General features: G+C 35.9%; 1 protein-coding gene across 48 annotated transcripts in view; it reads left to right on the top strand.

Moving 5' to 3' along the window:
- RIMS1 (regulating synaptic membrane exocytosis 1) overlaps positions 1 to 17475 on the top strand; it is a 305873-nt gene that overhangs the window by 108002 nt on the left and 180396 nt on the right. For 45 of the 48 annotated variants that reach the window (XM_064412406.1, XM_064412356.1, XM_064412378.1 and 42 more), the window contains 2 exons: positions 8468 to 8681; positions 10233 to 10244. In XM_064412406.1, coding sequence (XP_064268476.1) covers positions 8468 to 8681; positions 10233 to 10244 — 226 coding nt within the window. The remainder of the gene's footprint in view (positions 1 to 8467; positions 8682 to 10232; positions 10245 to 17475) is intronic. The other 3 variants (XM_064412355.1, XM_064412367.1, XM_064412360.1) reach the window with 1 other exon arrangement.

The raw sequence follows: 17475 nt of genomic DNA on the forward strand, positions 1-17475 counted from the left end.
TGTTCTATGCTAGAGCTTTATTTCTTAAAATGCCCAGGTTTGACAGTACAAGTGCAAGAGATTCTCAAACTGCAGTCAAATCGTCTTCCTCAGTTTCTAATTCTGCTTTTTTTTAAAATCCATAAACATTAATGCAACTGTATGGAGTCAGATTTTCTTTCTTTCAGTCTCATCTAACCCCACTGAGTTTCCTGGAGTGATTGACCCTGTGTCTGCATGCAGGGGTATTGCTGTCCCTTGGTCATTATGGCTGTTTTTTCTGCAACAAATATTGCATGAATAATGGCAAATAAAATAATACAGCCATTCAGCTCTGCAGTTTTTTTGCATGACTAGTTTCAGCAGTCTTTAAAAAGCTGAATATGCTTCTAGATCATAAGCACTGTGTTTATTAGGTAGACAGTGCTTAGCTTGAATGTGTGTTTTAATGCTGTAGTAAGAGTGGGACTGTAACAGTGACATTTCTACAACTTTTTAGATGTTACATTTGGTAAAGTCCAGGCTGCTAACGGCTCTGTATGAACTTATGAAACTTTTTGAACTTTCTCACTTGGAACTGGTGACAATTTCTCAGAGCAAACCAGCTGCTCTCCTGCTGCTCTATCTGCATTAGGATAGCTGAGTGGTGAAGAAATTAAACAGGAAGAGCTGTGATGGTTTCATGGGATAAGTGATACTGGTGAGTTTGCCCACAGAGGTAAGAGGCATGTTAGAATGGCCATACTGGTTAAGACCAAAGGAAGAGGCACTGACACGTTGTGAGGTGTTGTCACCACCCTTCTACTGTCTCCAGTCAAACTGTCACTTTGCCAGCTGAGCTTGAGCAGAAGGCACTGATTCCTTCAGTACTAAGTATATCTCAACATGTAAATGCTTTTTAATACAAGACATGCACAGTTTCTTTCTAAATTCCTCAGCAATGCCTTTTTTAGTACTATTATGTGTTGTTTGCTTTGTTCTCTGGTTTCTCATTTTTACCTCAGAAAGGATATTGGTCATTTGGGAGGAACTGTGGGAAGCTGGAATGTAAATTCCTTATTGTAGATATTGCACATTTTTGACTCACAGTTCTTCAGTTGTGTAAGGAAAAAGTCTGCTTGTGGGCTGTAGTTATTTTAAAAAACCACCAACAAATAGAAGTATATGAAAATAAAGTTTTCCAATAATCTACATTAGGAAATCTTCCAGGAAGATGAAAAATTGCATTTTATACAAGTTATTTAATGAGCTCATTTATATGCTTGCAGAAAACCTTCCCTAAGTAAAATGTTAACTTGAAAATGACTGTTCCTGCTGGTGAAAAGGCACCAGATAAGAGCCCTGGGAATACACTGCAGCCCACACCACTTTGCTGGTGTGTCTCTTCTCTGATGTGATGAGCAGGGACACTTTCTAGACAAGGTGTGGGACGTCTTTGCAACAGCCTGTACAGGCTTGTGAGGATGCTGCCAGGTACTATGTGCTTGATAATAGATTATAGGAAGGAATTGGAATTGACAACTTGTATAGAGGGAAAAGGTATCTGCTACATGTGAACAACTTTCCAGTCTAAGTTCCTGTGTGAGGTCTGTAAGTGAAACCTTTGTCTTGGCCGAGTCTGAATTTTATTATGATTCTTATAATAAAATTTGTTGTGGTTTTGCTTCTCCTGGACTGGTGTCATGGACCTATAGGAAAATACTAAGTCATTAAAAATGCATTGCCCCTCATGGACCTGAGGAAAGCTCTAAGCATATTGCCTGAGGGCTGGAAAGCAGAAAGTAAATAACTAGAACCATAACATGATGAAAAGAAATTTTAAAAATTAACTTCATGTGTTTCTGAATAATTTTGGGAGATTGGTTTTACCATACTGCCTGGAAGCTCTTGTCGTGGGCTATAACTCTTCTGAGTGGGGGTTTTCACATGCGTAGAAAAAAAGGTGATCTTTGTGACAGGGGCAGCCCGCACTGTGGCTATTAGGCAAATAATAGAACAATAAGAACAGACAGGAGAGTCTGTATTGCCTAGCCTGTTAAGTAAAAGTTTTAACATGCTTTTGACATATCTAATTTTTGTTCAGATCTTTGCAGGAATCAAGATGAAGGAGAGTTTTAAGGAGGATAATGTGATAATGGTGGTGTTCCTAATGCTCCCATGCTAGAGGCAACAAGTCCTCAAAGACCAGATTGGATGGGACTTTGAGCAGTCTGGTCTAGTGAAAGGTGTCCCAGCCCATGGCAGGGGGCTTGGAACTAGGTGATCTTTAAGGTCCATTCCAACCCAAACCATTCTGTGATTCTTGCTTGAAAGTTTAACTTGAGCAGAAGCATCTCAGTACTGAATGAGAAATCATAGGCAGGATGGAAATAGGCTGTCAAAATCTTTGAAGGTGAAGATAAGCCGTTTATGTTTTATGCAGTAGAAAAGCAGATTCATTGGAGGAATACAAAGAGAGAGGTAAAATAAATTAAATTATATTTGTTGCAGAACTGTGATTAGACTATCAGACTGACAGGCTTGCACTGGCAAGGAAAGAAATTGAGGGATGAGCTAGTGAGAGCTGAATGTTTAAGCTGGAAAGATATGAAATCAGCTAAACCTATGTGATTTTTGTTTTGGTGTTTTTTTTTTTTGTTTGTTTTTTTTGGGGTTTTTTTTTGGTTTTTTTTGTTTGTTTTTTTGTTTGGTTTGATTTTAATTTGCAAAATTACCCCCACAACTTACACAAGAGTTTAGGTGAAGGTCTAAGTAGGTCTGACTCCAGTGTGTAGCACAGTGGTTATTGGTCCCAAGTGCAAAACAGAATGGAGAGGGTGGTGAGTTGTGCTCGAGGTAGAAGGAAATTTCTGTTTCAATTTTAGAAGTTTGGTGTATAGATCACCCTGGACAGGAGTCAGTATCTATGCCAAACACTTCAGTTTGAAGAGGAGACAAATGTGAGGTAGAGAGACAGACCTGTGAGTTACAACCATGGTGAGATTTGTGTTTGCACCAATAAAACAGGGAGGAAGAAGAGATCTTGGCATGTGGAGAAGGAAGGGCTGATGCCCAGCTGGATTAAGGTGATTGCTGGTGAGGTGAAAAATGTTGAGAGAAAATGGAGTTGATACGAAGTTGTGTGTTGAGTGAACAGGGAAGAATGAAGAAAACTTCGGGCCAGGTAAAATCTAAAATTTTGAGGAATATTTATTGTTTTTATTGTAGGATACAGAACATACTATATGTCTGTAATTACTATTTTGATATATTTATTTTAAAATGTATAGGAATGAGAGACAGGACCTACAGGAAATGTGATTAGGGCAAGGTAAAGTCACAGAAAAGTGACAATTTGGACAGTAGCAAACAGCAAAGGGACCAGAAACAGTCAGTATGTGCAGCAGAAAATGTGGATTTGGAAGCTGCTAACTCTACCATTTGAAGTCCTTTGATTAATGCTTGTATTTCTTTTACAGAAGCATGGCCTCTTTTACCTCTAAAGATCAGTTGATTCATCATATTGCTACCTGTTTCACAGCTTACAGAAACCATGTCTTGCTTGCCTTTGGTTCTTAAAACAACAGTTCACACTGAATAAAAAAAAAAATACTATAATAGCATTAATACAGAAATATTAACATCCAAATTCACTTATTTTGCAATATGAATACATCCTGCAGTTATTTAATCTTTATGAAATAACCAAACCAAGTATTGCCCATGCTAAAAAAACAGCACACCCCCAAACATTTAAAAATATCCTGGACTTCAAATAGACTAACACAGTAACATTGCTACATCAAGAACTTGGGAGCTTGAAGAGTTAGATATGTCATTACTATTCAACCTTAACTTGTCCTGCCCGCACAGAGGATAAAAATATTAATAATGGATTTATATGTCATGGGATGATTAATGAAGTAACCAGAAAATATATCTAGACTTCTCCACTCAACTTCAGCTGCTTTTCTTGTCAACACATGCTAGAGTCCCCATAAACCCCTCATTTCTCTTTATTGAGACAAAACTATCCACAGCAACTTGCTAAAATGGGCCTGTCTTGACTTTGCTGTCAAGTGTGTATTCCCAAAAGCCAGGACAAGTTGACAGCGTTTCCCAGCTGAGGTGCTGGTGGGGCTGAGGGCAAAGCCAGGCTCCCTCTGGAAGCATCTCCATGAGATAGATGGGTGCTGCAGTGCTGGCACACCAACAAGGCATCTGGTGCAACTGAGGTAATTCCAGCTTTACAGAGCAGCTGAACAATGTTTTTCAGGTCACAGCTTCAACGTGGATGCTTAAAGATCACCAAGAGGTTTTTAGCTCTAGCTGTTGCCTTCGTGGGCATATGCAATATTGCTGTTTGCATTTTAAATTATTTATTTATCGTAAAAAAAGAATGCTAAGAACAGGCGTTGGTAAAACGCCTGCTTATCTTATGGAAAAACTTGTCTGAGCTCTGTGTGGTGATGTGTTTGTGTGGTGGGTGAAGAGGACAAAGTACTGCGTTTTACTAAGCTTTTTTCAGACGTGCGGTAGCTGCTGGTGGATAGTTACTTAAGGCTGTGTCACTTAGAAGGCGGCACTTTTTCGACTAACATGAACTCATGACAGGGCATAATATTTTTATAACATTACATCAGGTGTTTAATTTCGAGATTGAACCATTTGAATTGAACTAGGAGAGTGAAAATACGATCTGTATTGCCATCTACTGGATTTCTAAGGAAGTACAAAATATAATTTCACTACATTTAAAGTCGTTTAGAATGTAACTCTGCATGCAAGAGACACAAATCTTAATAAATCTTTTATAAAATCTGTGCATACAGAGTATATATATATGCAAATGTGCTATTTTGAAGCTTTCTACTCTTCAGCATATATGTGCAAATAATTTTGATAGGTATTTGAAACAGCAAAATAAAATTTAATACATGAATTTAAAATAGCAAAAGAAGCAATAATATAGTCTGTTAAAAAATTGCAGCTTTCGATAATTCAAATAATAAGAAAATAAGTATACATTTTGGTCCAGCTCCAAAGAATTCAACAACATACATGATAATTTCTCTGTGTTTATGTAACACTTTTTGATCAGTCGGTGTTATAAATGGCCTCAATGTTCATTGTTTGTCCTCCTAATTATATCAGTAAGCTGTCTGAAAGCTTTAACATATGTAAGGTATTTATCACAAGTGTTCTCCAAGGCTTACAGTTTTTGCTAAGTATATGAAGATGTGAGTAAAGCTTTGAAGAATTTCCTATCAGTAATTTTTTACTCATTTACACTGTCAAAGTAAAATAATGAATATTCAAATGAAAATATGGTACATATATAACACAGCTGAAGCAGGGTTTTGGTGAAATACCTTTGGAAAAAAAAGGAGGAGGAAGCCATCATGTTTTCTTGGAGAAAAAACCAGCAGCAAACTAAACATATGTTGGGTTCTATGTATATTGTAAAAGTGAGCGGGTTAAGTCTTTCCCTGTAGACATGCAAAGTGTTTATTGGCTTTTGTGTGCTGTGGGTGGTGATGCTGACCCCTCACAGGCGCAGTAAAGTCCCGAGCCTGATGCCCCTCTCCAAGCTGCTCAGTTTTTCCAGTATTTTAGCAACAGAAGAGAGCGGTTTAGTCATAGGAGATGTGATGTGCCCAAAGATTCTCCCATGGTGGGATCTTTTTTTGTTCACGCATATGTGCTGTGCCTGTGAGTGTGAAATAGCAGCGCCCTCCCCACATATGTCAGCTCGTGTGGATGCAGCTCTTTTGTTCAGAGTGTTGGGAGGTCTCCACAAGTGAAGTGCTGCAGTAATGTCTCAGAGTAAGCTAATCTTGCAAGTGCCCTTCACTTCACTAGCAGAACCAGATAAATGTTGGGGTGCGTGATGAAAATCATATGGGTGTATGCGTATACCCCTCTTACACTGTGGTCTGGTTGCTCTTTCTGTTAGAAGGCATTGAATTGGTGTCTGCCTCAAGGGTCTGCTAAGACATTATATCATATGCTCTTATTAGGTCTTTAGTCTAACTACTTTAGGTGCTTGTCTATGTTAAGGAATATTTAATAGTTTAAAATTTTTCTTGCATCTGCTGAAAATGTGCTCAATAGCCTGGAAGTTAAGGAACAAATCAAAACCTACCATCTGGATTTTAGTTCTTGCTTAATGCTTAAAGTACTTCTGTATATGGCAAAACCATTGAGAAGGATTCTCTGCCACCATTATAGAAGAGCCAGAGATACAGAGATCCAGCTTTTTCCTCAAAAAAGTAGGAAAGGTGGTTAAAAAAAGAGCCAATTGAACCATACCTGCTGTGAGCAGGGCAAGATTCTTTCTGCTCTGGGAAATGTGCAGTCATTTTCTCCAGTTCCGTTCTTGCTGTAGATAAAATGTCAGCATTTCCTCTGTAGTGCCGTGTATGATATGAAAGATAAAGATTTCAAACCCCTCATAGTAAAGTGTGTCTTACATGGATTCAGAAATTAACAAATCTATAAACAAGTGGTACTTCTTTATAAAGAACTTCAATCTCATCTCACTTAAGTTTTGCCCAGTTTGTAGCAACTTCATCTACCCCTTGGTGCACACAGAAGGGCAAAAACATAATTGTGTTAATACTCTTCCTGAGCTTTGTTTGAGACAAAAAAAGTTCAAATGTAGGTGGTCTAATTGGAAAAGAACAGCAAGAGGGGCAGTGCCTGCTGTTATCTTCCCTTTCCATGTTAGTGAACAGCCAGGGCTTTTGGTTTTACTTTAGTGTAGGAGAACTGAATTTAGTTTCCATGGTTTCATTTTTTAATAGAATATTTGATGTAATAAGAAATTTACCTACAGACCTCTCCATTATTTAATTGCATTTTTTAAGCTGGTTATTATAAAAATTCCTGAATGTCTTCTGTTGTTTTTATGCATTATAAGTGAGAAGCTGTGTAAGATAAGTTAATTTATATGTGTAATCCAGTTATATGGCAAAAAGTATTAAGTTTCTCCAGTATTTTGCCTAATTCTTTGACCTACTTTTCTCATCTTACTCAATACTGCAAAGGTTTTTAAGCAGGTTAGTAAAAAATAAGACAAACCCTCTTGCTGCTCCTGCCAAGCTTTTGATTTGCATAAAGCATTAAGTATAATGCATCATGTTTGTAGTTAGGGAGAATAGATTATTTAGTTGCTTAGCTTTTGCTGTTGCATTCTCACTAGAATGCACCCATGTGATGTTACTGGTTTTAGTGTGAGAGCTGGTTGAAATCCAATTTACAAGCAATAATATTCCTGTCCAACTGAATTATGTGTGTTTTACCACAATTCCTGTGAGTTAAGTTGAACTGTAATTTTTTAGGATTGAATATCACGTTAAAGTAAAAATATCCACCCCACCAAAAAAGTATTTCATACAAAGAACACAGATCATTTACACCGTAAAACTCCAGACAAGTTCTCCACACACACACACACACGTGCGCCCACAGAAACATGGAATTGTGTCACTAAAAATACACTGGTTAAATGGTGTGAGTCAGTGCTAATTAAGGAAGTAGGTAGCTCAGAGCAGAGGATAAAGGATATCACCAAGACCGCTATAGACAATACACCCACTGTTTCAAATTATTAAACTCAAGATTGCTTCTTTCTATTCACAATCTGTGTAGTTGCTCATGAGTTTTAAACTTTATATGGTGATGTATATTTGAAGAAACATCTGGAAAAGCCTGGGTTCTACATGGCATTGTGCAAAAACCAAGTTTTGCCCTTCTGGAGTCTCCTCCTTAGGCTGTCTCAGGTCTTTTTGAGCTGTGATTAGGAGGTGAGTCTGTTGTGCAGCAGCATGCTTCTCCAGATGGTGGGCATAGGGTCAGGGTGTTTGTTGTTTGTGGCAGCTGGAGGAGAAGTGCTGCTTCTTTCAACACTGGTCTTCATCCTAGGAACCTCTAATGCTAAGCTGGAAGAAATATCTGTAATGAGGGGTAGCAAGCATTAAGTAGTCTCTCATCTTTAACAAGAGAAAACACAACAGATTATTAATATATAAATTTGAAATAAAAAGATGTTGTCATGTTCTTGTAAGGTCATTGTGAACCATGTTTTGAAATATTTGTTACATATGTTAGTAATCTAGATTTTGAAAGTACTGAAACTGGAGATTGATTTACGTATTTTGATTACACCTGATGTATATATTAAGTTGGTTAAAAAGATGCAAATTTGATCACACAATTATTTCTTTTATTTGGTGCATGGTAGGTAATTTTGTTTGGTATATGCATGTGGATCAGTTTCTGGTCAATTGAAATTACTTGCTTGTAGTTTTTGAAGTAAACCTTCAAGAATAATTTTCCTTTACATTTCCCTATGCGATCTTCTGTGTGCAGTGTGTATTTGATCTGAGGTACATGTAGTATTGTGAACAGGCCCAGAATATTAGGTGGAGTTGCAAACTGAAAGAACTACAGAGTAGTAATCTTTCCTCCTATTCGTGCTATATAAACTTTTTTCTCATCTATGCAGGAGGTTGCATCAACAATTTGAAAGCTATAAAGAGCAAGTAAGAAAGATAGGGGAAGAAGCCCGCCGTTACCAGGGAGAGCACAAGGATGATGCCCCAACATGTGGAATCTGTCATAAAACAAAGTTTGCAGATGGTTGTGGCCATTTATGCTCTTATTGCCGGACCAAGTTCTGTGCTCGGTGTGGAGGTCGTGTCTCTCTGCGATCAAACAATGTAAGTCTTCTGATGTGTGCTCTTAAGAAAAAGCCTCCATGACATTGTCATGCTGCAGGTTATTCACTTTAAGTTTGGCATTTCATGCTTCATTTAACTGAAGTGTTTCATTCATTGCTTCATTATGATGTGTGTATCATACGCGTAAATCAATGTAAAATCATACAAGTAAAACAAATGTATTTAATGATTGCCAAGGTACTTGGGGATCACAGAATTAATTAAAGCAAAAGAATAAGGGTACCTAGTTCTGTGGAGTGAAAGCTTGTAGAAAATATAGTTGTTTTTGATAGAATAAAAGAAGAAACACTTTTGCTCAGGTACAACTCCACATTAATAAATTCATATTGAAGCCTTATTTAATATTACATTTTTATTTTCTTAGAGCTTAATATAAACATTTATAGATTGCTTTTACATGAAATCAGTCCTTTTTTTTGGTGTAAAGAAAACCCCAAAAACAACCACTTTTCTTAGCACAGAAAAGTGTTATGCCAATTTATTTAAAATTTAAAGAATAAAACTTCAGATTAGTCTGGATTAAGCATTGTGCTTTCCGGTAAGTGAATTGAATGGTTCTCCCTCTGATCTGCATGAGTTAGCTGCAGCAGCTTTCCACAAATCCAGATGTTATCCAAGAGTATCCTCTGGTCAGTCAGTCCCTTCCAAGCCTCCGCCTGCTCCTGCAGTTTATTACATGAACAGTCTCATTTTCTGTCATGAGATGAGGCAACTTTCTCGTGTGGCTTTAAGATGCCAGGCTTTTGTAGGGTAAATTTATAGGTGCTCTTGGTATCAACACAAATTCACTTAAAAGTGAACACGGATTGTAGAGCAGATAATTGTGTTCACAAGGGAACTAGTTTGTTGCATTTTCACTTTCGTTAAGATGGACATCAGCTGAATAGGCCTTCTGAAATTTTGTGTAAACCAAAAGTAACCCCTCAGAAAGATGCATTTCATGGTTATTTTAGAGGTTTTCCATAGCCTTGATGTACCTGTGAGTCAATTAAATTAAATTCACATGCTGAAGAAAACTACATAGGTGAACTGAATGAAAATGTGCATGTATTAATATTAGTAAAAATAGATGCATTCCATTGTGTCACCTGTAGATGGTGTCATCAGAGCAAGTCTCTGAAAATATACTTTATTTTGATGTATTACATTATTCTATTAATGAGTGCATGTGATACAGCTTAACTTTATTCAGAAAAAAAATTGAATATATATTTTAACCATTTTTCAGTCCCTATTTCAAGCCACAGAAATGGAAGAGTGTCATTTCATTTGTAACTTGCATTTTGTTTCTTATATTGTTTATGCTTCTGTGGGTCAGGGTGGGAAAACATGTTTTCAACATATGCTGTAATGTAATATTTTTATTTAAAACTCTTTCTTTCCCTTAATTTTGTGTTTTTGTCTTTTCATAGAGAGTTATTAGAATTGCATTTCTTTGAAATCTGTCTATTAATACTTGCCTATTTTATTCTTTATCTCTTCTTTTTTCTTTTCTCTTTTTACTCTGCTTCCTTGGATGCTTTCCCAAAGGAGGACAAAGTGGTTAGAATCCATGCTTTTTATAATTTATTGTTATAATATTGTTAGTTAACTGGGATGCATATTAATGTGAAAAACTGAACTGAAATTTCATAATCATCCACAGGGGAGGGGGGAAAACAGGAATCCTGACACCCAGGCCCTACACATCCCTTAGCTGAATACAGGCCTTAAAGACAGCTCTACAGGGAAACCCAAGACTGTTGTCAAAATTATGACAATAAAAGAAATTAAGAACTGAGAATTACTTATAGGCTAAAAAGTAGAGGAGACAAGAAAATTGTAATACAATTTTATTTCATAAATACATCTTTAGTTAACAGTTTTGACGTTTTGCATGCAATGTCCTTTCATCAGCTTCAGGAAATCTAATTTAGTATTTTAATTATAATTTTTCATTGTTTGCTGTGTTTCACTTCTGACTGCAGCAGATATCCAGGGAATTCTTGTAAAAACAACTTTTTGATTGACATTTTTAATACTATATATAGGCAAACTGGACATAAGTATTGTGAGCAAGGTAGAGTGAATCCTTTTTGAATGCACAGTTAGAATTTCAAAAATCTGCAGAACTTTTAGGATCAAGTACAGGCATATTCACCAGTATTGCCTGTGCCTTGCCTCAAATAGGTGAGGGTAGCTCCCTGTTCATCTCTGCACCCTGTGTATGGCATCAGGTGTGGCAGTGCTTGAGCAGAACAGTGCACATGCATTTACCATCTCTTCTGGGGCAGTTCTGCAAAAAGTGGTACTCCAGGTTTTTAAGTGGAGTGTTAAGTGTGGAAATGAGCTATCTTTTCTGGCACCTCAGCTGAAACAAGTGTAAATTATTTACAATCCAGTGTAGTTTTTGATGCTTTCTTTGTTGAGTTATGCTTCTGATATGATGTTATGCCCCCATTTAAATACTAACATACCTGTAACCTGAAATTTCGTACTGTTCCGTTCCCAGAGGTTTATTTCTATCACATTTGAGTATTGCAGTAGGTTTTTAATAGGTCAGTATTAGTGCTACTCTGAAGATGTATTCTGAAGACATATCTGACTTGTTTGGATTGTCCTAAATTCAATTAAATACATCCTTATCATGTGCACTTGTCTTAGTTCAGGTTTTCCTAAAGGTTTAGATTAGTTTAGGTGTTGAACTCCAGGCTTCCACATGCCAAGAAAATGCCATAATAGTAATGTGTGAAAATAAATTCTATATGGTGTGCTAAAGCTGAGCTACTTCTCTTTAACAGCTGAAAACTTAATGATAATAACTACTCCTGAATGTGTGAGAAACATGGGGATCACTTCTTTAAAACACCATTGCTTTTGTAGTGTCTCTCTTTAAAAGTTAATGTAGTATATAGAATTAATTCATTTCAAAATATTAATACATACCTAAAAATATCATGTTTTAGTACAATTGCTATAATTAGAACAACATGAGCAACATTTCTTAATTATTTTCAATGGCTCAACATTCCTGACTAATTACATATGGCAAGTTTCATATCACTAAAAACTTTTAAAACATATTTATCCCTTAGTGTCCGCATGAATTTTTTCCCACAAGAAGTTATACTGACACAAAACACATGCACCAGGTTTCTTCAAGTTAAGGGTGCATCATTTGGAAAGGATGCTGGAGTGTGAATTACCGAAGTGTCAGCTCAGGAGAAGTCAAGTGTTAACCTACATTCAAGGTGTTTCCTGAAGAGTTGGAGAATTGATGATACCTCACCTGGGGTGTTGTTTCCCATACATTACCCATCTTTGACAAATACAAACTGTGACAGGCACAAAAAAAGTCAATCAGAGGATGATTCAGGAAATGGAGAGCTGCTCACGTGAGAGAAAGCTAGAGAGATTAAGGGGACAAGACCTAAAGCAATTATAGTTGATACCTGGAAGTATGGCATTGATGTGTAGAAATGCAGAAAATTTAAATAATAAGAATAGAGGACAGTGAATACATGAGAGCAAATGTGTACAACTTGGTCCTAAACACTCCTTGCTTGAAAAAAGATGTTTAAAAGTGTTAAAGCCTTGAGAATGTTTTTCATGTGGCTTATTGGAAAGAAAAAGAGCCCAATAAAACTTTAAAGGCTAAATTTAATGAGGTTAGGAAAGGATTTATGTGATGTGGTTGCTTGTGGCTGTAGGGCAATGTACAAGGTCCCTAAGAGGCCCTTGCAGTTCTTGATTGTAGCTAAATATTTTAAAAATGTAATGCTTTGAAGCTGTTCTTGACCTTTTCATGTATGTGTTAAATATTTCTTAAGGATTTTTTCAAATATATATAGCAGAACTTAATATGTTCTCTCCTCATTTAAAATCATAAAGGACATCCCAAAACACCTTGTAGTGAGAGTTAGTAGGCATCCTAGGCTGATCAAGAAATTACTCCATTACACTTCCAAAATTAATTGGCAATAACTGGCATATTCTAGTGGCTAATGAGTTACATGAATTTCAGTGATTCTTGTTCTAAAATGTCAAAATGCATACTCAAATGCATTTCTGAAGTTCTTTCATGTTTTTTGAGTATTGGTTAGTTCTTTGTACTTCTGACCTGAGTTGCTCTCCTTTCATATAGTTCCAGGCAGACCACATTTAATGGGTTTAGTTCAATTTTGTGCAAGATAACATTTCAGAAGGAAGTCAGGTAGGTTTCTTTTTTTTTTTTTTTTTTTGAGAGAAAGTTCACACTTCTATTTTGGCAGAATATTCTAGGTGGTTTTAGTTCCTTATAGAGGGCCTACACTTCCATTACAAATCCTTTTACTTGTACACCAAGATTTTAATTGCCAAAATGGTAGTGGGTTTAAGTTACGTCCCTCTGTTCCATTCACTCTCCCCTGTGATGTGAAATATTTTGGTTTTTAGGGCAGTGGATAAGTCAGCAAAATGCCCAACTAGTTGTTGTCCATGGTTTGGTAAGGGATAGGAAGGGCCCAACCTCAGTCCTCCTGATGGCGTGGCTGCCACTGCTTTCTATGTTCTTCCCTGCCAAGGTACCACAACCTTGTAAAGCAGAAAAATGACTGAAAATACAACTTCTTTTCTTTCCTCATTCCTGTAAAACTTTTTTACAGTGTTTGGTTAGGTTTAATACATTAAAATACGTATTTCCTTTGTGATCACCTGATATGTGTTTCATTCTCCTTATAGAAAAGAAGATATATTTTAGGGTACAAAAATGAATGAGCAAAAGTAGTTTCTTTGGATCAAAATTCAAGTATTTGGTGAGGTGCTGTGGGTGTATTGAACTAAGTGAAATATGTATGACATTGACAAAATTAGGTGGAAGATCCATGTTCCAGATTAAGCCGTATAATTATCCATAGCAATCAGTCTACCATTGTAGAGGTTTCATTTGGATTACAATTTTTTATCAAATTTCAAATGAAAAAAATTGGGAGCAAATGATAAAAGTAAATGTCACAATTTTCCTGTGTTTTGCAGAGTAGAGCAGCTTGCTTTCTCTTTTTTCTATTTACATACATGAAGGACAACTGGTGGGAAATCCGGATGTAAAATACATTATAAATATATAAGAATTTATGTCACTGAACTTAGTAGTATGTGGTTGCAGAAAATAATGCTGGTAATCAGTGCAGAAGAGACTCCTATTTCTGATCTGGCTTTGACTGAGATTGTTTTCATTTTAATATAATGTCAGTGCTTTATACGTGGAAAGAAAGACAACTTGGAAACATTTGCTTAATAATATGTCAGGTGGCTTTTTAAGGGAGTTTGTCATTTAGCTCCTTTAAATTATGCTTAAAATTTGCTTACATAATGGCTTGCTAATTTAAGCCTTACCAACTTGAGTACATATGCCATGCAATTCAGCTGTGTACTAATGCTTTAACAGAAGCTGGTAATATTGTCAGAACAAAATGTCTGGATTGTCAGGATTTTTTTTTTACATCGCTTGAACAGAACTCCTAGGTCAAATTGTCCAATAAAAGGCTAATTTCTGTATGCTCTAACACAGCTGTAGAACAAAACCAAAAAATTATGTCCAACAGAAGGACATAAATTACATAGCAAATTGCAAATTGATAGCAGATACATTTTCTGTCTGTGGCATTCAACATAATTTGTTTCCCAAAAGATATGGAATTTACATGCATCGCAAAAGAAGCACTGCTTTTCAGTAATGCCTCCCTAGAACTGCTGTTTCAAGCAGGAAAAAAAAAAAAGATTAGCAAGAAATTGAGGAATTTCAAGTAAGGTGGGGTTCACTGCCCTCTACTTCTGGGAAGTTAGTTTGCTTTCAAACAAATGTAAGTATATAAAATTTTTAAGGAAATCCTTAAAATTAGCTTGCTCTTCACCAAGTTTGCAGAGGAAACATGTTTGCCTTAAAATAAAATTTTATAGGGTCCAGCTAGCAAAAATTATTGGTTCCTTGTTATATTTAAAAATTTAAAAAAAGAGAAGGCAGATGATGCTAATGCTCTGAAGTTAACCAGATTGGAGTTTCTTCATTTAGTACTGGGACTGTAGAAGAGTCACTAGACACCTGGGTTTTTCTTCCACCATAGCCTTAAATCATCACTAAATCAATAACCACTTGATAAAGCTCTGTGGTTTACCCAGGTTTAGTTTACCTCTTTGCCAAACCCTTAAACTGTGACTTGTCATGTGATGCTACACGTTATGACCAAGAAAATCTATTGCTACTACAACCCTCTCTCTTTAGCTGTGATAAAGGACTCCTGAATCCTTCACGTCTGTTCTTGCTGTTGTCGTGCTGCCTGGCTAACAGCAATCTGTGGATGTCTGACATAAAAAATAGTGGAAATTCCATTTAGTATAACAGGGCCTAGAAGCCCCGCACTTTTACTCCACCACAGTGTTATTTCTTGCCATGTAATCCTATTTTTACTCTTGTATTTTTAGTATTATTGTTTCAATTTAACAAATTTGAGACTATGGGAATTATTTTGAATGCTAAAGCAATACCTTTGAGTGTAATAATGCCTTCCACTCCAAAAACCTGCACTAAAAAAAAATAAATTGTAAAGGTCAATTAGGCATTTCAGGAGAAGCTTTATTCCACCTCCTCTTGCCTAATGTCATGTGTGTCTTATATATATATGTATAAGCATATATTGTACAGATTTTTCATAAGTGGATATACATGCATATAGTGGATATATGTGCATCCTACTACATAGCCTAATACAGGAAGTACGGGGCAACCCAATTTTTTGACCTTTGAAATCTGTTAACAATTCAAGGTATTTGAATCACCTGAGGAGTTATTATTTATGTGCCCATTTTTCTGGACAGAAAGAGATGTTGTGCCGTAGCATCTCAGAAAGATTGAGGTTGGAGGGAGCCTCTGGAGGTCATCTGATCCAATGCCCCCTGCTCAGGCAGTGCTACCTAAGGGAACTTTGTCCTTACAGCTTGGCATATTCATGTGTCTTTTGATTTGCAGGGTAAACAGTGGAAAACTCAAAGATATTTCATGTCATTTTTGTTACTTGCCTGCTTATTGTAACTATACACATTATAGGCTTACAAAAAATCTCCTTAAGTTCTGTTAGGGAATAGTTCTGTGACTTACAGCTTTGGACAAATTAATTTCAGAATTTTACAGAATCCTTTAGAGAGAACACTAACGCTATGATGATTTTTTTCAGCTCAGTGTTCAGAGAGAAAGAAAAACCAAAGCTACCAAATTAGGGTTAAATTTTTCATTTCCTTCAATGTAGTATTTTTATCATTTTGACACTCATGATCTCACATTCTGTTTAGTCCAATTTAGTTGATGATGTAAAGCTGAGGAGCAAGAGCAGGAGAGCCTTCCAGTGGTTCTCCCAAAAATATTGTGTATCCTACTGGCTCAGTTTCTATCTGAGGTATGTGAGATCACTGTTGAACTCCATTGTGATAAAAGCTGCTTTTCCACATGGGATACAGTGCTGTCAATATTGAAGAGGAACATCTTCCAACCTGACTTGGGTCAATCTCACAGAATACAAGATTTTGAAATTATTTCTCTTTTTGTGTTTTTGTCCAGAAGTATACTTTGAGTTAGTATTTAGATATTGGCTGAAATTATTTTATTGCACTTTTCTAATAAGTACTTATTTCAGAAAATACACCAATTTAGAAATATTTTTATTCACTTTTTGTCAAATATGATTCATCTATGACCTAAATATCTGTAAGTAAAGCGATGGGATTCAAGGTCTTGTGTAAAGGAAGATAATTTTAGTTAATTAGTTTCAACTGCAGATATATATTGAAAGGACAAGTAAATTAAGCAAGTTATAACAATTGAAATCTCAGATTTTTTTTATGCAGTGCACCTTAAGAAGAAAGAGAATAATGAAAGAAAATACTAGTGGTGCAACACAGCAGTAAAAAGTAATGAGAAAGGTATATGTGTTCATATACCTAAATATAATCAATATGATCCTGTAGACTGTAAATTTGTAGTAGATTCTGATCTTTGTCTATCCAGGGAATACAGTGTTGAAAATGAGCACGTATGACCTTATAGGTTTAATATGATAATGTATGCATATCTGTTGTAAGGTAAAAGGAAAAAATGAACAGTTTAAACCAGACACAATTCTGATCATCTCTGACTAGTCAGAATATGTATACAATTTTATAAAATCAGGAGTAAAAAAATATAAATCAATTAAAAATTGCTAAAATTGTATCTTTACATGCTGAAATAAAATCTTCTTTCTACATCTTACTGCTTATAGTTATTAATTGATACAATCTGATTGATTGTAAATGCAATAATAGTATTTGATCACCTTTTGCTTGCAATTGTGCCATCAATAATGTAGATAACTGTAATAATAATGATACATAAAGTTAAAATCCTAGTTTTAAATGGAGCATTTCTTCTTTAATGAGGGCTTCTTTGTAAGAGGAACCTTTTATTCTTATGAACAAATAATTACTACTGAATCATTATTAACATTATCATAAATACTAAGTCTTATAAATATTTAAGGATTATCTTGACATCTTTATCTTGATGTAATAAAACGTCAGTTTACAATAAATAACTAATCCAGAGATTGTGACTGGTATAGGTGAATTTAATTTGCACATGCCTGGTTTCTCTGCATGTATTTATTATATCAACATTTTAGGGAATAAGTTCATTTCATTGGGTAGATTTGCAATTCTTTGAAACTGGTGGTCTGCAGTGTTAGTGGAGGACAATGGGGAATCCTGGGGAGTCCATCTGCATGAGGGG

The sequence above is a fragment of the Passer domesticus genome, chromosome 3 (assembly GCF_036417665.1).
Source record: "Passer domesticus isolate bPasDom1 chromosome 3, bPasDom1.hap1, whole genome shotgun sequence".
In the NCBI taxonomy this organism is placed as follows: Eukaryota; Metazoa; Chordata; class Aves; order Passeriformes; family Passeridae; genus Passer; species Passer domesticus.